Source organism: Chiloscyllium plagiosum, chromosome 11 (genome assembly GCF_004010195.1).
Source record: "Chiloscyllium plagiosum isolate BGI_BamShark_2017 chromosome 11, ASM401019v2, whole genome shotgun sequence".
Taxonomy (NCBI): Eukaryota; Metazoa; Chordata; class Chondrichthyes; order Orectolobiformes; family Hemiscylliidae; genus Chiloscyllium; species Chiloscyllium plagiosum.
In genome coordinates, this window is record NC_057720.1 from 18,214,365 (window position 1) to 18,238,131 (window position 23,767).

Sequence of the window (23,767 nt, forward strand, 5' to 3'; positions counted from 1 at the left end):
ATCTCCAAGCAATGAAATCTTACATCTGTTTCTTAGAGTCATTTTACATTGACAGGTTGGTTTGCCTCCTATTCAAAGAAATCTTTCAGGTTGGGTATCATTAGATTGGACTTGGATGTGAAATGGAGAGTAATTTACTGAACTTGTGGAAATGCAAGGACTAGATCATGGTATTCACTTACTGATTTCTTAATATGTCGGTCTTTTCCATACACCATAGCATAATCAAATTGGGAAGTTTACAATAAACAGTGCAGTCAATGGAGGCAAACTCAAAACTTTCACTGCCTTGTGCCCAAATTGATACTGTTAGTTTAATCAGTACAAAACTTGTTTGTATCAACTCAAAAGTAGTATTTTTATAGTTGGAACTTTTCCAAGCCCAGCAATGCATCACTCCCAATCCTTATTAAGTGGAACACCCCCAAATCAAATCTCTTCCAGACAGAATGAACAAATTCAAAGCAGGAGCTCCACAAGCCTTACTCCCCCTAGCCCCACCCCCTCCCATTAATCTCTCAGCATCCCTGGACCGCAAGCCCCATTCCTGATGAAGGGCTTAAGCCCGAAACATCAATTCTCCTGCTCCTCAGATGCTGCCTGACCTGCTATTGTTTTTCAGCACTACACACTTGGCTACTCCTAATATCAGCATCAAATTATAAGTAAATTTGTTTTCCTGTTAAAAATTGCAATTGTTCCAGGTTTTGCGATTGTTTTACTGATAACAGTCTGAAGATGAGTGGAAGGGATATAGCCTTAAAGTGAAGCTCACTGAAGCTTACTTCACGATTTAATCAGATAATGGCTAAACTGTATCTCAATGCCATTTTCCCAATACAGCACTTCATCTTTTTTGTTAACCTTATCAAAGATCCAACTTCAGTCAAGAAAATTCAACCCAAATTCCAAAGCTTTTTGCATGGGAGAGGTCCATATTTCCAACACCATTTGTTTGAAAAGTAGTTTAATATATTACTTCTATTTGAACATACTCAGATTGTAAAACTGTGTCCCTTGTCCTCAAGTCTGGCACAAAAGAAAATAGCACCCTGTTACAAAACTTCTGAATCTTTGACCATTTTAAATATTCTGAATTGATTGTCTTAAACATTTCAAACAATATGCAGAATGAGATAATCAGTCTTCGTAAATTATTTTGAGATCGTTGTGCACTGCACACGTTGGAAACAAACTACAATGGTCATTAACCAAATACCATTTATATGGGTGCTTTATCAATGAAGGAAATCAGCAGAACATCATAGCCACACGTTATCCTAGATTTAAGAATGAGGCTGCACACATTGGTCTACACTGCATGTCAGAATAGCTGAGGTAATAATATTAAATGCCTACTTCCATCAGATCTTCAGTTGTTGCTATGACCACATGCTCAACAGAATTTAAATGATATTTACTGCTTGTCAAAGATCAGCAGTAGCATTCAACACCACGGAACAGTGATGTTTCGATAGTGCAACAAACGGACTGTACAAAGAGATAAATTCTGAAGTTAAAACATAGCTCCTTTTTCGAAAAGCTACCCAATAGTCTTTGTACCCTACCATTGAAAACATCAGGAAAATAGTAAAAGCACCACTGGTTTCTGGTCCTTACCCTCATCTGCTTCTCTTTCTTTTTCCGTACATCATCCCACTCGTTCACAATTCTTCCCCAGAGGATCCAGGAATCTTCTTCCAGGTGGCTTAGATTACTTGAAGCAGAAGAACTAGATACCAATGAAGATCCACTATTTCGGCGAGATCCATTTACAGATTTCAAAGACTTGCTATCAGTCTCCAAAAGCCTGCACCAAAACATTGAGTCTTTTAAATGAAAGTGAAGTAAATATCAGATTATGCTACTAAAGGCAGAGACGCATAACCATTGCAGTGAAGTAGTATCTGTTTTGCCATTTCTATAATTCAATTTAATTACTAAAGCAAAGTGAATGGTTAAGGAATATAGTTTTTATGATATCAAGAGGTCACTGCAATAACCAAGGGAGCTACATTTTACATTGTGTGGCAAGTCTTGCTGATGAAGTATCCAATTTTTCTGTTCTTTTAAATCCTATTTTAGTCTTAGCCTGAGTGAGTCATTCTTAATTAATGCTGGGAGATGTCTGAGCAACTTAAGGCAACAGCAGGGAAAATAAACCAGCACAGAAAGTTGCATTAAAAAGGTAATAAAAAGTTGACGAGTTGGATGCCAATTCTTCTGTAATTCATTATACTATAAAAATATATTTATTCTTGGCCCTATAAATCTGACGAAAATAATTTTTCCTATTCAATTACATCTGCAGCGCTGTCAGCCCCAGCAAAATAATTTAGAGGGAGATTTGCAATCAAGATAAAGTTGCCTGGACAGATTTAAGCTTGATTACCTGAGTTTTTGTTTCTAATGATGTTTGCTCTAGAATGGTTATTGCACACAGATAGTTGGTCAGAAAAAAGACATCTGAAGGATGAGCAAACTTTCAAGTATAGAGGCTCATAACATTGCAGTTCAATTGTCAGTGATGTCAGACGTTCCTTAAAACATTTTTCTGTGCATTTCTGATTATAGGATTGTAAAAGCACTGACAGGAAAGCATCAAGTACAATTTATTATTTTGATTTATGAAATCAAAACAATTTAAGCTATGTATTTTAATGCAATTTTCACAGGAAAAGTAACACATTTACATTCATCGAAATGGGGTGACACACACTCTCCTGTTCCCACACTCGTTTTGCGATCCAGGAACTTAAGACTCAGCATGAACCATGCCACTGTACAGCTAGCAATCTATGAAAAACATTTTGTGTATTCATTATAGTTTAAAAAGCGATAAAGATATACAACAAAAAAGTAAGAGAAATCTACCAACACTTTCCAGAGAAAAAGGATGCAACAAATAGATATAGATCAGTCGAGTAACTGAGCAAAGATATAGGGGAGATGGTAGCATAGTGGCAATATTATCATAATAGTAACCCAGAGGCCCTGAATAATACTCTGGTGATAGGTTCTTACATGGCAGACAGCAAACTTTCATTCAATAAAACAGTCTGCAATTAAAATGTTAAGTACTGTTAAATGCTAACCCGCTGTTGACTGCCATATAAACTCAGATGATTCACTATGGTCCTTTAGGAAAAAGAAACTACTGTCCTTACCTAGTCTGCTCCATATGTGGCTCTAAACAGAGAGCAATTAATTGTCCCTCGAACTGAGTAGCTTTTTAGGGCCATAAATTGGATGGGCAACAAATGCTGGTCCATTCAAATGCACCCACATCCCATCAATGAATTACAGACAAAAATAATTTGGGAAAATATGAAATTGCCTTTCTGGTAGTTAAAATAAAAAGCATACAGGTCATTCCGCTATAACGTACATTCCGTTAATACGAATTCGCTATAACACAATTGACAAGTTGGGTCACTGTTTCTAAAGCGTGAACTTTTAAAGCATGTATTAGTAATAAGACCATAAGACATAAGAGTGGAAGTAAGGTCATTCAACCCATCGAGTCCACTCTGCCATTCAATTATGGCTTATGGGCATTTCAATGCCACTTACCTGCACTCTCCCCATATCGCTTAATTCCTTGCAAAATTAAGAATTTATTGACCTCTGCCTTGAAGACATTTAATGTCACAGCCTCCACTACGCTCCGTGGCAATGAATTCCACAGGCCCACCACTCTCTGACTGAAGAAATGTCTCCTCATTTCAGTTTTAAATTGACCCCCTCTAATTCTAAGGCTGTGTCCACGGGTCTGAGTATCCCCACCTGACGGAAACAACTTCCCCATGCATTATCTTCTAAGTTTCTATTGGATCTCCTCTCAACCTTCTAAACTCTAACGAATACAATCCCAGGATCCTCAGCTGTTAATCATACATTAGGCCTACCATTCCAAGGATCATCCATGTGAATCTCCGCTGGACACACTCCAGTGCCTGTATGTCCTTCCTGAGGTGTGGGGCCCAAAACTGGACACAGTATTCTAAATGGGGCTTAACTAGAGCTTTGGAAAGTCTCAGTAGCACATCGCTGCTTTTACATTCCGATCCTCTTGAGATAAATGACAACATTATATTTGCTTTCTTAACCACAGATTCAACTGCAAGTCAACCTTGAGAGAATCCTGGACTAGCACTCTCAAATCCTGCTGTACTTTGGCTTTAGGAATTTTCTGACCGTTTTAAAAATAGTCCATGCCTGTATTCTTTTTTCCAATGTGCAAGACCTCACATTTGCTCACATTGAATTTCATCAACCATTTCCTGGACCAATCTTCTAAACTATCTAAATCTTTCTGCAGCCTCCCCATCTCCTCAGAACTACTTGCCTGTCCGCCTAACTTCGCATTATCAGCAAACGTCGCCAAAATGCCCTCAGTTCCTTGATCCGGGTCATTTATATATAAAGTGAACAGCTGCGGCCCCAACACTTCCCTGCGGGAAGCTTTTATCCCAACTCTCTCCCTTCTGTCAGACAGCCAATTCTTAATCCATACCAGTAGCTCATCTCAAGCACCATTGGCCCTCACCTTACTCAGCAGCCTGCTGTGAGGCACCATATCAAAGGCCTTTTGGGAGTCAAGGTAGAGAACATCCGCTGGGTTTCCCTTATCTAACATACTTGTTACCTCTTCAAAGAATTCCAACAGGCTTGTCAGGCACAACCTCCCTTACTAAATCCATGCTGACTTGTTCTAATCTGACCTTGTACTTCCAAGAATTTAGAAATCTCATCCTTTACTTGGTTTCTAGAATTTTACTTACAACTGAGGTTAGGCTAATCGGCCTGTAATTTTCCATCTTTAGTATTGATCTTTTCTTGAACATGTGGGTTACAACAGTGATTTTCCAATCTTCTGGGACTTTCCCAGACTCCAATGATTTTTGAAAGATTACAACCAATGCCTCTGCTATTTCTTCAGCCACCTCCCTCAGAACTCGAGGATGCAGCCCAGCCAGGCCAGGAGATTTGTCAATTTTTAGACCTTGTCGCTTTTCTAGCACTTTCTCTTTTGTAATGGCTCCAATACTCAACTCTGTCCCTTGACTCTCCGTAATTGTTGGGAATTACTCATGTCTTCCACCGTGAAGACTGACACAAAGCATTTATTAAGTTCTTACACAATTAGGTTATAACACGATTCTGGTCCCATTGGCTTAAATGGTGTTGATATTATTTTCTTATAACACTGGATTGCATAAGAATGAAACTAACGCGTTATAGCAGAACCGACTGTATTATCTAAATACTGAGCTTGAAGAGATAGAGGAATCGAGATGCCCTTGTGCATGAATCGTAAAAGATTAGTACATGGGTACAGCAAATAACTAGGAGCGCCCTTGTGACTTAATGCAAGGGAAATTGAATACAAAAGAGTAGAGAAACCGAACTTCAATTTTACAGTGTCCTGGTGAGACTACATTCGAAATAATGTGTAAAGGATTGACCATCTTATTTGACAAAGAAAGGATGCAAGTTAGTTTTAAATCTGAGCTAGATAACTTTTCACTAATCAAAGAAATTAAATGATATGGTCAAAGACAGGTATATGGAGTTAGGCCACAGAACAGCCATGACATCATAAAATAACAAACAGGCTTTTGGGTCTGAATGTCATGTTCCTATGTTCTTATGTAAACATGTTGGAAGCTAAGAGAAGGTTTGAGACAAAAAAAACTATAGTTGCTGGAATCCAAAGTAGGCAAGCAGAAGGCTGGAAGAACACAGCAAGCCAGGTAGCATCTTGAGATGGAGAAGTTGACATTTCGGGTATAACGCTTCTTCAGGAATGCAGGTGGGGATAGAGGGGAAGGTTATGGGTGGTGAGAGGGCCAGAGTGGCAAGGTAGTGAAAGGTGAATACAGGTGGTGAGTACGACCTGGTTGGTCATTAGGAGGAATGAATCCGGTTGGTAGCTGGAAAGAAGGGTTGGTAGGAGAAATGGAAGGGAGGTGGTGGGGCTGAAAAGCGAGTCCAGGGATGAGTGGGAAAGTTATTTGAAATTGGAGAATTCAATCTTGAATCCTCAGGGCTGTAGGCTGTCCAAGCTGAAGATAAGGTGTTGTTCCTCCAATTTATGGTCTGATTCACTGTAGTAATGGATGAGGCCGAGGATGGACATGTTGGAGGGGGAGTGGGAAGGGGAATTGAAAATGGACGGTGACCGGGAGGTCAGGCTGGCCCTTATGGCCTGGCTGAAATTATCAGCAAAACGCTCCCTTAGTTTGTGTTTGGTCAAATCGAAGTAGAGAAGATATGGTAGCCCTGAGACTAGTTTTTCTTCTCGATGTATTATTGGATTTAAATTTTCCCCGCTGCTGTGGTGGGATTTGAACCAGTGGACCATTAATTAGATTACCTTCCACTAACATTATTCATTGTGTTACTGTTTCCATGCGAGTCTTTTATGTAAAACCTTCTCTAATGTCACATGATGTCCTGATGGTAACAATAATATATATTTTAGGCTGAACATCTTTTCTATTCACATACTGGTGCAGAATCTAACTTTCAAATAAAATTTGCAGAAGTGGAATGGCATTGAAATTTGCACCATGCAACTCCTGAACTGAAGTACTAACAGTGACTATATTTCATCAACAGTTCAATCAAATAAAATGTGTCAAACTACAAATTGTAAAATTCACGAAGGGATCTAGAGTAACAAGATGATAGTCTAACCTATGATTAAATTAGATTACAGTATAGTAAAGAGAACTATGCTACAGATATTTTGAAATGTTACGAACTTAGTGATCAGGCACACCTGTATGGAAGTCCATCGCGGGATCAAACATGACACTCAGCAGAAGCAATGGCCTCATGGTCTTATTGCTGGACTCTCAGCCCAGAGACCCAGATAATGTCCTGGGAACCCAGGTTTGAATCCTGCCACGGAAGATGGTGGAATCCGAATTCAATAAATATCTGGAATCGAGAGTCTATCGTAACCAGGAATCCATTGTCAATTGTTGGAAAAACCCAACTGGTTCACTAATGTCCTTTAGGGAAGGAAACCACTGTCCTTACCTGGTCTGGCCTACATGTGAATCCAGACTCACAGCAATGTGGGTGATTCTGAAATGCCTGCTGGGGTGGGCAGAAAATGCTGGTTATCCAGCGACACCCTCATCCTGTGAACGAGTCAAAAAAAAAGATCAGACTCGTTCAATCCCATTTTTGGCAGGGAAGGAGATAGTCAGTAGATAGGGATCAGAATTTGGAGTAGAGAACAAAAAAAGATTTCCCAACATTTAATTGAAGGAAAATTTTGCTCATCCAATACTGGTCGTCACTAAATGCTTAGGCAATCTAAAAATCAAGTAACAGAAAGAATCAAGAGAGGCAATGGTGAGATGGAGCTCAGTGTGATCAGCACAGTCTGTAAACTAATGGTGCTCTTTTGGATGCTATTGATAGGGCACAGCATGTAAATGAGAAATAAGTGGGAGACATGGATACAGTATTGGAGGATTCGAGAGTACAGTGCAGGAGTACGATGTAAAGCCTTTTAATAAACCAGCTGTGATTAGGCAGTTAAAGTGAAACCACCAGCTATTAAAAATAAAACAGTGTTTACATATTTTGGATGCCATGATTTTTACTGCCATGTTACTTACTTTAAGAACAATTAAACCAAATAACAAGCTATAGTGTGTGGCTTGCACTTCATAGAGTGATAGAGATGTACAGCATGGAAACAGACCCTTCGGTCCAACCCGTCCATGCCGACCAGATATCCAAACCCAATCTAGTCCCACTTGCCAGCACCTGGCCCATATCCCTCCAAACCCTTCCTATTCATATACCCATCCAAGTGCCTCTTAAATGTTGCAATTGTACCAGCATCCACCACTTCCTCTGACAGCTCATTCCATACACGTGTGCAAACGTTGCTCCTTAGGTGCCTTTTACATCTTTCCCCTCTCACCCTAAACCTATGCTCTCTAGTTCTGGACTTCCCGACCCCAGGGAAAAGACTTTGCCTATTTATCCTATCCACGCCCCTCATGATTTTGCAAACCTCTATAAAGTCACCCCTCAACCTCCGACGCTCCAGGAAATACAGCCCCAGCCTGTTCAGCCTCGCCCTTTAGCTCAAATCCTCCAATCCTCGCAACATCCTTGTAAATCTTTTCTGAACCCTTTCAAGTTTCACAACATCTTTCCGATAGGAAGGAGACCAGAATTACATGCAATGCTCCAATAGTGGCCTAACCAACGTCCTGTAGAGCCGCAACATGATCTCCCAACTCCTGTATTCAATACTCTAAGCAATAAAAGAAAGCATACCAAACTCCTCCTTCACTATCCTGCTTTCAAATCCGACAGGTAATGCCACCTAGATAAACTGATGCAAGAGACATGACTTGGCAATGTGACATTAGCTGTGGGATAACTGCAAGATAAATGCATTTCCATGAAGATATTGAAATTTCCAAATGTGATGACATTGTATGAATGGTAACAAAAAGTGAAATGGATTCATGTGTTACTTTCTTAGGAGAGACTAATCTTGTTTTGTTACTTGTAATGATCCAATCCTCAAGGATAATTTCCACTCGCATCCTCTCCTTATTTAATTTTTGTTACAACTGAGTTTACTTCAGGTTAGACTGTAACTGCACAACTCAGCAGTCCACCCTTTCCCAATCACAAGCCCCAGTTCTGCATTGTACCTGACTTTCTAAGGGTCATATAAACCCAACTGACAGAATTTAAAAATTTCAAAAGATTTGGCATGGGACTCAGTAGTTAGCATCGGGGACCTGGGTTCGAATCCAGACTTAGGCAGCTGTCTGTGTTGTTCCTGTCTCTGCATGGGTTTCCTCCAGATGCTCCAGTTTCCTCCCACAGTCCAAAGATGCGCAGGTTAGGTGGATTAACCATGCTAAATTGCCCATGGTGTCCAAGTATGTACAGGCTAGGTCAATCAGCTACGAGAAATGCAGGTTACAGAGATAGGATGGAGGAAGTCTGCTTGGGATGCTCTTTGATGGGCCAAATGGTCTGCTCCCACGCTGTAGGGATTCTATAAAGAGCAGGAAGGTAATCTGATTGAAATGTCTTGCCTATGAAAGCATGAAAAAAGCTCAAGACAACTTGCAAAGTCCCATACATGTGTCACACCATGTTCTCGTACCCAGGCTGGCTTCCAATTACTTCATGTTTTAGTTTTGTAAATTCTCATACATATTTTCAAAATCCTTCCATGGCTTTATCCTTCCCTTTCTCTGCAATTTCCTCTTGCCTCAGAACCAACAACAGTACAACAGTAGATACAATTCAAAAGTACTTAATTAGCTGTAAAGCACTTTGAGATGTCCTGTGGCTGAGAAACAAGTCATACAAATGCAGTTCTCTTTTGTTAAACCCTCGAAGTAATCCCTGCTCCTCTAATTCTGGCACTACTAATTTTAAACGCTCCATCATTGTCATTCAAGGTGATGTGGGTGTCACTCACTAAGCCTGCAGTTAGTGTTCATCTCTAGTCACCCCTGAATTGAGTTACTTAGAGTCATAGTCATACAGCAAGGAAACAAATCCTTTGGGCCAACTCACCAGCACCAACTCAACATCCCAATCTGACCGAGCCCCATTTGCCAACATTTGGTCCACATCTCTCCAAACCCTTCCTATTCATGTACCCATCCAGATGCATTTTAAATGTTGTAATTGTACCAGCCTCCAGCACTTCCTCTGCCAGTTCACTCCTTGTATTCACCATCCTCTGCATGGAAAAATATACCTCCCAGGTCCCTTTTAAATCTTTCCCCTCTCACCTTAAACCTATGAATTGATTTGAATTGACTGTCACGTGTACCAAGGCACAGTGAAAAGCTGTGTCTTGTGAACAATACAGGCAGATCACATAGTTAAATAGCATAGATAAGTAAATAATAGGTAAATCACAGCAAAACAAAAAACACAGGTACTGGCAAATGTTAAGAGTTTGAGTCTCCATTCAGTATTCTAACAACAGTAAGGTAGAAACTATTTCGAAACAGGCTGGTGCATGCGTTCAGGCTTCTGTACCTTCTCCATGATGGTAGAGGTTGTAGAAAAGCATTGCCAGGGTGGGATGAAGCTTTGGGAATGCTGGTGGCCTTTCCTCGACAGCAGGCCTGGTAGATGGATTCTATAGATGGGAGGTTGGCCTTTGTGATTGTCCAGGCCGAGTTCACCACTCTCTGTAACCTTCTCTGATCTTGAATGGTACAGTTGCCATTCCAGGGAAGAAACAGAATACTCTTGATGGCGCACCTATAAACGTTGGCAAGGATATTTGCCGCCATGTCAAATTTTCTCAGCTGCCTGAGGAAAAGGAGACATTATTGGGCCTTTGTAACCAGTATGTCCACACAAAGAGTCCAAGAAAGCTTGTTGTGGATGAACACTCCCAGGAGCTTGACACTGTCCACTCATTCCACCTCTGTGCTGTTAATGTGTAGGGGGATAAAAGTAACGTCCCGCCAAAAGTCAATAAGGAGTTCTTGGTTTTGCTGGCATTGAGAGCTAGGTTATTCTCAGTGTACCATTTTTCCATGTCTTCGACCTCCTGTCTTTAGTCTGTTTCGTCGCCATCTGAGATTCGACCAACGATGGTGGTGTCATCAATGAACTTGTAAATGACATTAGTCTGGTATTTGGTGACGCAGTCATGGGTATACAGCGAGTACAGTAGGAGGCTGAGTACACATCCCTGGGGGGCTCCAGTGTTGAGTGTTAGCGAGAATGAAATATGTCCTCTCGTTTTGGACTCCCCTACCCTGAGGAAAAGACTTTGACTATTCATCATATCCATACCCCTCGTGATTTTATCAACCTCTAAGATCACCCCTCAGCCTCCAACATGCCAGGGAAAAAACCCCAGCCCATTCAGCGTCTCCCGAGAAATCAAAACTTCTAGTCCCAGCAACATCCTTCTAAATCTTTTCTGCACCCTCTCAAATATAACAATATCCTTCCTATAGGACTGTGACTAGAATTGTGCACAGTATTTTACAAGTGTCCTCACCAATGTCTTATTCAGCTGGAGCATGTCCTCCCAACTCCTTTACTCAATATTCGGACCAATGAAGGCAAGCATGCCAAATGCCTTCTTCACCATCCTGTCTAATTGGAACTCCACTTTTAAGGAACAATGCACCTGCACGCCTCTGTCTCTTTGTTTGGCAACACTCCACAGGGCTCAATTAAGTGGATAAGTCCTGCCCTGTTTGCCTTATCAAAATACAACACCTCACATTTATCCAAATTAAACTTCATTTGCCGCTCTTCGGCCCATGGGATTAAGGTCACGTTGCACTCAGATAACCTTTTACATTTGTCATCTGCAAACCTACTAAACATACCTATATTCACATTCAAACCATTTATATAAATGATGAAAAGTAATGGATTCAGTTGCGATCCTTGTGGCACACCACTGGTCACAGGCCTCCAGTTCAAAAAAACAATCCTCCACCACCACCACCCTCTGTCTCCTACCTACAAGATAATTTTGTATCCAATCGACAAGTGCCTCCTGATCCCACGTAATCTAATCTTACTAACCAGTCTATCATGTTGATTCTTGTTGAACGATTTGCTGAAGTGCATATCGGCAACGTTGAATGTTCCACCTTCAATCTTCTTGGTCAACTCTTCAAAAAAACTCAATCAAATTAGTGATACATGATTTCCCAGGCACAAAAATCAGTAATTGCATGCCTTTCAAATGCATGTAAATCCTGTCCCTCAGAATCTTCTTCCAACAACAGGTTCCCCATGGGAGACTGTGAGCAAGGTTAGACTTCATGGAATACAGGGAGAACTCACCATTTGGATACAGAACTGGCTTAAAGTTAGAAGACAGAAGGTGGTTGTGGACAGTTGTTTTTCAGATTGGAGGCCTGTGACCAATGCAGTGCCATTGGAGTTGATGGGGTGGAAAGTGAGGACTTTGGGGAGGGGGCTGTCCTTGTTGCGGTTGGAGGGGTGGGGTGCGAGGGTGGAGGTGTAGGAAGTGGATGAAATGCGCTGCAGGGCTTCATCACCATGTGGGAAGGGAAATTGCAACCTTTGAAGGAGGCGGCCATCTGGTGGAACTGGTCCTCCTGGGAGCAGATGCAGCGGAGGGGGAGAAATTAGAAGTAAGGGATAGCCTTTTTACAGAAGGCAGGGTGGGAGGTACTAAGTCCAGTGAACCAGATGGGTAGATTCCACAATGGTTACATGGTTGCCATTAGGCTAATTTTAATCTCCAAATTTTATTTTTTATTGAATTCAAATGTTACCGTCAGCCCTGGAGAGATATGAATCCATTTCCTCAGAACATTAGCCTTGATTTCTAATTCAGTAGACCAGTAACATTCGCACAACACCTCCACTCAGTACCGCAGTATTTTAAATTGGCACAAGCAATAGGCAGAAGCTGTCAAAAGTTTTGTTTTGCAAAATAACTGGCATTGACTTCAACACACAAGTTATCACCCTCAACATACCTTGAGCAGAGTAGTGAAAGGACATAACTAATGCAGTTCCGTCGTATACAAATGTAGTTAGAACATTTTAATCAGGCAATTACTATCCTTTTAACTGCATCTCAGGTCTCAATCTGAAAAATTAGATTTTACAACTAACAGTATTTCATTACATCTTAACCGATATGGTTATTCCTGAATTTATATAACTTTAGTTGAGAGATTCCACATTCATTTACAAGGAATTATCTCAGTGAGTTTTCCAGGTTGCTGGTTAGGTGAGTATTTCTTTATTGACAGTTTCTCTTTCTTTTATCCTCTCTCACTTTGGAGCATCCTCCTCCAACGCCACTCCCTCTTGTAGCCTCCTCTTCCAACTCCACACTTCCTCGGCTGTTGGCTTCTCCTTAAATCCCTGCTCCCCCTTGAACCTTCTTTGTTTCCATCTTTTTCTTCCTCCCATCCATACTTGCAGTCTCCTCCCCTGTACTACTTAGAATCTAGCAAAATGGTCTAGCTAGTCAACCATGGGACAGGGGAGCTGCTTCAATGTGTATTTAAAACATGATTCTGGGTCAATATTTAAATATCTACATTTACAGACAAGTACACTGCATGATTCAGTGTACTCATATCCTCAATCGCAATAAATCCCAACCTCGGTATTTCAATGATACACAACAGAAAATGGAATAAAAATCATAGGAAGTACGGATGCTGAATTAGTTCTGAAGGATCATATTAACCTTGATTTCTCTCCATAGATGCTGCCAGATCTTTTCCAGTAATTTCTACTTTTGACTCAGAAAATGGAATAACCCAGACTATTTTAAACTAGAAGTTATCCAAGCAGATAAACTTGTACAATGCTGGTAGAGCCATCATTCTACCTTGCTTCCACAAGTTAAAGAGAACAACCAACTATGTAAGCCAGAAATATCTGAACAAATGCTTAACAAAATCATTAATATTCATTACTTAATGTAATCAATGCCACGACAAAGACCAGGTAGGTTTCACAATTTGTAACATAAACCAGAAACAGAAATGAAGTGAAATAACTGAATGAACAGGATGCATGAAATATTAATAGCAGGATATTTTATTGCATCTCGGAGAAAACATCGCAGTGAAATTCTCAGGACTAGTGCATCTCAAGTACAAATACCTGACGTACAGCATATAGACTGTAGCGGCTCAAGAATGCAACTCACCACCACTTTCTCAAGGGTAACTAGGGATAGGTAATAAATGCTGCCCAACCAGTAATATACAAAGGAGAATTTAAAAACAACCAGTAATTTATTTTAATAATCATTTTCCTGTCAACTATCATTTGAGAACTCATTGATCACTTGATGCCACTCAGAAATAGAAAAAAAACTATTTAACCCAATCACCAATTTCACAAGCCTAGGATCATCAACTTATTCCATGCAAAACACAAACTTGAAACATATTTAGCTTCAAATACTTTAAAGCCAGACCAATCATAATTCACACCGTCACTTCTCCAGTAAAAGGACCTTATAATGATATATGGCGGTTTCACACCTTTGAGATGTCCCAAAGCTTTCTGTAGACACCAGGGTATTTTTGAAGTGTGGTCACAATTGCAACAAAAAGCAAACCACTTACGCAAAGTTCCAAAAACAGCAACTAGATAGTTGACTAAACAATCGGGTTTAGTTGTTGGTTGATATGAAAATGTTGGTCGAGGAATTGAGAGAACTCTCCTGGCCTTCGATAAAAGCAAGTCTCTATTCTCTTTCAAATAGAGCCATGCGTTCTTTTATTTCCAAAAGCACTGAGGTCTGCCTTTTCTCAGTCGACTGGAAGTTCATTTATAAACAACAATCTACATTTTGTTTCACACTGCATTCTTTAATAACCTTTAATTTTGAAAAACATTTGGACAACATGACAATCAGAAAACTGATTGGAAAATGTTGCTAATACAAACGATTTTTAAATTTCAGAAACAGGTTATAAATTGTCCAAATCCTGTCTCTGAAACGAGTGTGGGGTGCTGGAAAAGCACAGCAGGTCAGGCAGCATCTGAGAAGTCGGAGAATGGACGTATCGGGTATAAGCCCTTCAAAATTCCTGAAGCAGCTTTTGAAGCCATCTTCACACAAGTAACTTTCTTGAAAATCTTAGGTACTTACAAAACAGATAACTTATGCAGGTCAATATTCAACAGACCAGGTAGTACATTCTTCATCAGGCCTCAGGTACTTATCAGAAAAATTATCCCTAACTTCAAATTTTGGTCATCAACAGGTCATGTTATAATATATTCTATACTAATTCTCCATTAAGGAGCTTTTCTTTTGACTTCAAACTAAAACCAATTAATTACACTTCCAAATATTTCAACAGCTTGGGTCATAGAGAGTTATAAAGGTCTACCACACAGAAAAAGCCCATCTTGTACATGCAAGTAAAAAACAACCACCCAACTATTCGAATCCCACTTTCCAGCACTTGGCCCATAGCCTGGTAGATACTGACAATGTAGTTAATGCAGAATACAATAATAGAAGACAGCCAAACTGTTTCTATAATACAGGTAAATGTAACATATTGTTAGGGCTTTTTACAATTAGTTTGAATGTTTATTGTCAAGAGCTTGAAAAAATAATTTGTTTGAATCCACTCTTAGACTCGGAATATGAAATAGGCAAGACACTTTCTTTGCCAAAGGAGTTGCAGAATGTGCAACAGAAATATAGCATTTTCAAGCAACAATTGTTGGATTACTTCAGAGAAAGGTTTTCAATTCAAACAGTGACAACTTCAGCTGAAATGTGTATGTTTTTGGACCAACTCTTAGCAAGATTGCAAGATAAAGTGTCTCATGTTGCCAGAACAGGAAAATTACAGAAAGACTATGACCAATTGTAGTGATTGGACCAACCAGGTGGATCTCATTGGGTTAACAGCTCCAGTCAGAGAACTCTTACTCAATCAGGGAGTCTTGGCTTACAGATATAAACAGGAATGTGGAACTGGGATTTGAGGTTTATCCTCATCTCCCTGTAAACTGGTTGAAAGGTAGGGTGTGGGGCCTGGCTTTGCTGCTCCTCTCCCTTGTAAAATTGCTGTTGTATACAGCTGTAAATGTTAACTGTTTTTTGTAAACTGTTTTGTAATTTGTTTAATAAAATAATAAATAAATAAACAGGAATGTCAAGGAGTCTCCTCATTCCAGGGACTGGCTCTGAGCTAGCTGGTCAGAGTCCATGAACTGTGCACAGGTAAATAAAGGGTGACTTGGTGGTGAGATACCAGCCTCCTTAGAGTTATTTCAGCATTGCTCTTCAATTATTTTTATAAACTGATAAAAGTGAAATATTTGGAAAAACAGGAGTGATAAAAGGTATTCTCTTGGTGGTGATTAATGGTGTTCCATAATGATGTGCACTATATTTAAAGCCTTAGATTAGATATGAGACAGTCATAAACTGAAGTTTGCTGCTGGCACAAAGATTGCTGGTATGGTGCCATAGAGGAGCCATAGTGCAATATAATCTTGTTATTCCTCAGAATGCAGGAGTTTAAAGTTGATTTGAGGATTTTGAGTTTTGAAAGGAATTATTATGGCGAAGATTCTTTTTCCTCAGGAGATGGAATTTAGGTCAAAGGGATATAACCTATAAATTACAGTCAGGTATTCTGGAAAGAAGGGAGGAAATGCATGTACATGAAAGGGTGATAGAAGAATGAAAGTTTATCCCACAAAAAGCAAGCTTATTGTAGAAGCAATAGATATTTTATTAACTTTAAATCAGAGATTGATGATTTTTTTTACCAGATAAGAATAGAAGAGGACTTGGGACAAAAACAGGTTTAGAGTGTTTAAGAATCAGTTCAGCCAAAACCTCACTACGTGGAAGAACCTTGTATCGAACACTGCAACTCAAATGCAGTTCTGGGTTTCATGTTATAAAAAGAATAAAGGAGCAATGGAGACAGGCCTGAGACAATTTATAGGGATAAAGGAAGAAATGCACAGGTGTACCTTTCAGGACAGGATTGAGGAAGCATCGGCTGAGGAAGGACCTACTGGAGATCTTTAAAATTAGGAAAAGTCTTAGAGTAGATACATGAAAAGTGTTTCCTCTTGTGAGAAAGAACAGCTAGAAGCCATCACTATAAGATGGTCACCAAAAAAATCCAACAGGGAATTCAGAAGGAAACATTTTTTACCCAGAGTTGCAACAATGTGGAACTCACGATCACAGAGGTCAGTTGAAGTGAATAGCACAGATGCACTTCAGGGAAGCAAGCTGGACATGTACAAGAGTGAGGGGGAAGAAAGCTTATGATGGTAGTTTTAAATCCAACCAAATGGGAGGAGATTTGAGTGAAGTCTAAACATCTGTATTGACCAGTTGGGCCCAAACGGCCAGTTGCTGCATTGCATCTTCTATGTAATCTTGGACAGGAGAAACCGAAAAGGGTGACTATTCTATGTTACTGCACCTAATGAATATCTCAAGGTTTTGTATTGCTATCCTATGTAGCAAGTTCAAAATTCTGATCACATAGGTTTGAATAAACTACGTAAGCAATTTAAGTACATTCAAAACAAAATTGAATAAAAGTGACGTCAAATGTTCAACTGATGGGTCAGTTAGAATTCCCAATGATTCTTCCATGAAAAATTTAAACTTCCCATGAAATGATTTTAGTATGCAAATGCACACTGTATTTGTTTTCCACAATACAAGCACATGAAAAGATTTCTCTCCCCAAGGGGCCATGCTTCTTATGTGAACAAAGACATGGTTACCTTGTCAAGTTCATTTTTGCTCTTGGCCAATGAGTAGTATGTCTTGCAAGGGTTTGCCAATTGCATACAACAGCAGAAAACAAGTTGTCTTCTCTGACCTTAACCCAGGCAGCAACCAAAGTTCTGAGATTAGCTTGGTAAACAATAAAATTGCAGATGAGAAAGCTCAGATTTTTGATCTGTATTGTTGAACTGCTTAGTTTATCAGGCACAATAGACATATAAGTGACTCACAGAACCAACAAAGATTATTTGTGCAAAACATCTTACCTCCTGTTAACACGGAGGGAAATTGCACAATCCCCCTTCCAATACAGAGCTGTGCTGTTAGAAAAAATTAAAATTATACTCCTTTGAGTCATAGAGATGTACAGCATGGAAACAGACCCTTCGGTCCAACCCATCCATGCTGACCAGATATCCCAACCCAATCTATTCCCACCTGCCAGCACCCGGCCCACATCCCTCCAAACCCTTCCTATTCATAAACCCATCCAAATGCCTCTTAAAAGCTGCAATTGTACCAGCCTCCACCACATCCTCTGGCAGCTCATTCCATACTCATACCATCCTCTGCGTGAAAAAGTTGCCCCTTAGGACTCTTTTACATCTTTCCCCTCTCACCCTAAACCTATGCCCTCTAGTTCTGGACTCCCCGACCCCAGGGATTTGCTCAGAACAAATCTCAGTGCAACTTATATTTTTCTCAATATCATCGTCCTGCCTGACAAAATGATTTATCCCTCCACCCACATTTCCGAAAAGCTGAGATTTTGAAAATAAACAATAAATCAATTAATCAATCTTCTGTGGAAGATAGATATTTGACCTTAATTTGTATTACTTTGCATATTATGCATCAATCATGATTTTCAATGTATACTTTAGTCACAGTAACACTAAACTTTAGTGGATAGGATCAAAAAGCACTATTCAAACTTAATTAAGTGTACAGTATGTTTTGAAAAACAGTTTGTTTTACCTGAACATACAATTCCTGATTTTTCTGAATGTCAATTTACATTGGCAAAAACATTTTTTAAAAAACAGCCTCTTCAACTCAAACCTGTTGCTAATCATTTGCAGAGGCAAACATTGAGTTTGCATTACAAGTTTAAGAGATTAGGCAAGCCCTTAAAACCTACATAACCGATAGTGACGAAAAGTACTAGATATATCAAGAAACGACACCCTTAATTTTTAGCCACAGCAGTAACATTGGGAGAAAGCTAAATATAAATCATACTTAAATGACCACTTTTCATGCCTGCAAATACTTAGGACATTGTATTTAAAAGAAAATGCGTGAAAAGCATACAACTAAATGCACATATAAAGTGTTTTACAAAACGTTATTTTTGGACTGAATTTTGTACCAGCTACAAAACAGCCTGCAGTGCAATTTGCTCAAATCAATATTTAACTTGAACTTCAGATCAGCTTAAATGATAAGTCAATTAGACAAAATTTATAAAAACTACAATTTCTCAAAACACAAAACATAAATTCCTCGATCAAGTATCGTATACTATAATTAACAAAAAATGCTTTGTCAGTTGCCTTCTCTCTGCAAGGAGGAATATGAACATTTTAAAAATTCAGTCTTGACGTTGCAATGTTTCAACTTCTTTAACAATTTGAATCAAAGATGCACATTTGCAAAATGGCATCAAGAGAAAGAGCAGATGGAAATGAAGGACAACTGTTTGAGTCAACAATCTGCCCTCACCATCTCTGCTGGTTGCCAACCAAGGTCCTCACTACAGGAGTGCCTACAAGGCTAAGTCAGAGATCACAATTCCTGATGAAGGACTTATGCCCAAAACATCGATTCGCCTGCTCCTCGGATGCTGACCCGCTGTGCTCTTCCAGCGCCACACTCTCAACAGGGATTACATGCCCATCACACTAAAAGCACAACAAGTGCTGACATCAAAGGATTGGTGATAAACAGAAATCTTTAAGTAACAACTACACTGGAGAATTTTCAGTTTCTATTACCTCTCAATAATTCTGCTGAAAAGACTACTTATTACTGCTAAATATTCTCAGATTTGACATACACAACCGATGCATCATCTACATCATGACTTCATAATTTCCCTCATGGGTTATATGTTTTAACTCCAATATTCATTTTCTAATACATTATGTTGAGGCTGTTCTTAAAGTTCATGAATTACTAACAGAGTGTTGTTTAGTTGAACATGCTGCTGCTTCAGATGAGACATGAAAGTGAGGCCCAATTTCCCTCCTCAGCATTTCAGATAGATAGAGGAGAGTAGCTGTATACACTTGGTTGGCTAAAAATTCCTCCTTCGGCCAACACCATTTGAAATCAACTATTTTGCAATCTACTTTCTTGCTGCATGTGGGTTCTGGCTGTGTATCAAAACAACTGCTGAATTTGCAGATTGTACTTCTAAAGTGACTAACACTGTATAATAACTGGACGCCTTGAAAAACCAGGAGGACATAATTGCAGGATCTTTTGTTCTCAATTATTTCAATGAATAAAAATTTCCCAAAGTTGGATTAGACAAAGAACTTGTACTGGAGTTCTCCCTTTTCCTGGATATTGTCACTGAGCAAATGAGAAGGAAAATGCCACGGGTCAATAAAATTTGCAGTTGACATTGAGCTATGTGGTGACAATGAAAACTTGACAAAGTTTCTGGAGAAAAACACCAGAAGACATGGGTCTGAAGGTCAGCAGACCAAAAGAATCAGCAGGTGGACTGTCAGTTTGAGCCATTGATCAAAGTGACAATGGAAAACGTTACGATTGAATACTTGGAGAATGTGAGCAGTGTCAAGTACCTGGGTTCAGTGGTAGCTAACATGGAAATATGTAAATGGAAATCAACCAGAGTCCTCTGGTTAGAGTAATTTGAAACACAGTGGAATCTTACGCAACAGAAACGTACTGCCGAAACTGAAAGAAAGAACTGAAAGAAATAATTGAGAGTCCTTGTTACATCATGTATAAACTTGGCAACATCAAGTTACATAGAGAACAGATGCTGTGATAAACTTCTGGAGCAAGAAGGGAAAAATCACAAATCAGCACACAAGATCAGTGAAGACTAGGGAGCAAAAAGGAAAGTAGTGCGAAGAGATTACCATAATTTGGTGACTGCAGACAGCAAGAAGAATTGTAGAGAGGGGAAATTGATTGACTTGGGACTGTCAGCGTAGGGAGAAGAGGAAGGTCTAAGACGAAATGAAAAGATGCAGTGATCAAAGACTCAAACATTGCAGGTTGGAAGGCAAATGGATAAGTGACAGGAGGAGATAAAGAAAGAACAACCAGCACAGTGATGATCTCAAATAAAATGCAAGGAACAAAAAGGAGAATTTCATAAAACTTCTCCAATTTCAATTTTCTTTACAATCGCATTCTGCTGAAAAAAAATCAACTTGGTAAAGTTGCAGCAAAAACAATTTTTCCATGAACTGGTAGTTTCTTGCCCCCCCAAATTATATTACAATATATAGTACAATAAGAAATGAAATTACCCATCTTCCAATCACTTCAATAACTTGCACCTTCTTTTGTTTTGCATGATCAGACACAATGGATTTCAAGCATTCCCTCCTTTCCTCGTACATCATGGGTGGGGTTTCCATCTAACATGGAAGTCCTGAACCAAACAACTATCCCTCCATGCAGATGTGCTTTTTGAGGAAGTAACAAAGAGGATTGATGAGGGCAGAGCAGTAGATGTGATCTATATGGACTTCAGTAAGGCGTTCGACAAGGTTTTCCATGGGAGACTGATTAGCAAGGTTAGGTCTCATGGAATACAGGGAGAACGAGCGATGTGGATACAGAACTGGCTCAAAGGTAGAAGACAGAGGGAGGTGGTGGAGGGTTGTTTTTCAGACTGGAGGCCTGTGACCAGTGGAGTGCCATAAGGATCGGTGCTGGGTCCTCTACTTTTTGTTATTTATATAAATGATTCGGATGCGAGCATAAGAGGTACAGTTAGTAAATTTGTAGATGACACCAAAATTGGAGGTGTAGTGGGCAGCAAAGAGGGTTACCCCAGATTACAACAGGATCTGGACCAGATGGGCCAACGGGCTGAGAAGTGGCAGATGGAGCTTAATTCAGATAAATGCGAAGTGCTGCATTTTGGGAAAACAAATCTTAGCAGGACTTATACACTTAATGGTAAGGTCCTAGGGAGTGTTGCTGAAAAAAAGAGACCTTGGAGTGCAGGTTCATAGCTCCTTGAAAGTGCAGTCGCAGGTAGATAGGATAGTGAAGAAGGCATTTGGTATGCTTTCCTTTATTGGTCAGAGTATTGAGTACAGGAATTGGGAGGTCATGTTGCGGCTGTACAGGACATTGGTTAGGCCACTGTTGGAATATTGCATGCAATTCTGGTCTCCATCCTGATGGAAAGATGTTGTGAAACTTGAAAGGGTTCAGAAAAGATTTACAAGGATGTTACCAGGGTTGGAGGATTTGAGCTATAGGGAGAGGCTGAACAGGCTGGGGCTATTTTAGATTCCCTTCAGGGTGGAAACAGGCTCTTCGGCCCAACCAGTCCACACCGACCCTCCGAAGAGTAACCCACCCAGATACATTTCCCTCTGACTAATGCACCTAACACTATGGGCAATTTAGCATGGCCAATTCACATCTTTGGATTGTGAGAGGAAACCGGAGCACCCGGAGGAAACCTATGCAGACGAGGGGAGAAAAAGGAAGGAGCAATCTGATAGACCCGTTTCACCACAGAATGAAACATTCATGTTCTGGTTTTAACCCGGTGCCTAGGGACGGGTAGTCCAGAATAGATGGCATAGGTTTAGGGTGAGGGGGGAAAGATATGAGAGACTTAAGGGGCAACTTTTTCACACAGAGGGTGGTACTTGTATGGAATGAACTGCCGGAGGGTGGAAGCTGGTACAATTGCATCTTTTAAGAGGCTTTTGGATGGGTATATGAATAGGAAGGGTTTGGCGGGATATGGGCCGGGTGCTGGCAGGTGGGAATAGATTGGGTTGGGATGTCAGGTCGGCATGGACGGGTTGGACCAAAGAGTCTGTTTCTATGCTGTACATCTCTATGACTCTATGAGTCAATGAGTTAGAATGTGAAGACTTAATTAAATGCAGAAATACCGTGAGGCTGAATCAATTATATAAGAACTCAAAGGCACCATTATGCAGCCCTGTAATTTCCTTCCCTACTCTCTATCCTGAATACCACATCGCATTGCTGCTTCCTGCTTCAAACATATCATGCCTGCACATCATTCTTAAACTCTTCAATTTTGTCGACAACCTAATATATCTTACTCCTAATAAATACTTCTCAAATCTTAAAAAATTACCAACATCTGTCACACTTTTCTCCTCAGCACTTTGCATCTCCCTTCACTTCATGCATGCCTCTAGTTCTTTTTCTTTCCTAAAAGTAATTTGCATTTAGTCGCAAGATTGAAAAAAAAGCAATTGTGAAAAATAAGTGATCTTACACCTGTCATGGCATTTTAAAGCAACAGAATTGTAAAAGAATGAATACATTGCTTATCGCTAAATGTTCAGTCATGAAATATGAATAGTGATCCAAAAAACAAATTGTTGATTAGATCGAATTGCTGTTAATATTCAAAATTAGACATATTCAAACACTTCCTCTATGAGCAACAGCATGCATGATCACATATATGGCTAAAAAAGGACAAGAACTCCAGTAAACTTGACCAGCTTGCTGGAATTTACATTACTGACGTCTCGTCAAAATGTACATTAGAAATCTCCAGTTTTCTCTTAAAGTAAAATCCTTTGCACTAAAAGCAATCCTACCTTGAGAAGTTCATAATTTTTCAGTACATGCACAACATAAACATCAACTACACAGAGTCCAGTTAGGTTGAGCAAATAAAGCCCCAGTTCTATCTGTAGTTTAAACAAATGTGTCTCCTCCCCTTAACCTCTGCATCAAACAGCAGTACATAGACAAATGTTTGTTGCGGTTTAATAATTTTAGAATAGCATACCGTCTGCTTCATTCTGCATATGGCATTGCTGTATCTGACCTGGAAATGGAGTGACAAAAATAGAGAAAAAATAAATGCACCCGCACTAATTATTCTTGCTTAATGGTTAGCCAAAACTCAGAAATTTTTTTTTTTTTTAAATGTTTTTCTGAACTTTCTTTATCCACCAATCTTCTTTCTTGCCACTCCCTTGAAGGAATAAGTCACTGCTGGGATACCAATGCACACGACAAATTATCCTTGGCCATTCTGCCCAAGTGAATAAGTATATAACCACAATGTAATAACAAAGGCTCTTGGAGGTAAATACTCATGAGGTCTGGAAACATTTGTTTAAAAAAAATAAAGACTGGAGCAAAACCCAAAAACTCCAATACTGGGTAAAACATCAGCGGTTGGGTAGATGAACTGCAGTTTACTCAGAATAACTACTCAACATTAGCTGTGTTGTTTTATTACCCTAGATT

At 39.7% G+C, this 23,767-nt stretch overlaps 1 protein-coding gene across 11 annotated transcripts in view; it reads right to left on the reverse strand.

The window, feature by feature from the left end:
- Positions 1-23,767, reverse strand: part of evi5a (ecotropic viral integration site 5a) — a 280,753-nt gene that overhangs the window by 186,986 nt on the left and 70,000 nt on the right. For 9 of the 11 annotated variants that reach the window (XM_043698799.1, XM_043698797.1, XM_043698800.1 and 6 more), the window contains exon 3: positions 1,621-1,810. The exons of 1 other annotated variant lie outside the window; for it this stretch is intronic. In XM_043698799.1, the coding sequence (XP_043554734.1) occupies positions 1,621-1,810 (190 nt within the window). Of the gene's footprint in view, positions 1-1,620; positions 1,811-23,106; positions 23,171-23,767 lie in introns of those variants that run through there. One more of the 11 variants, XM_043698796.1, reaches the window with a different exon arrangement.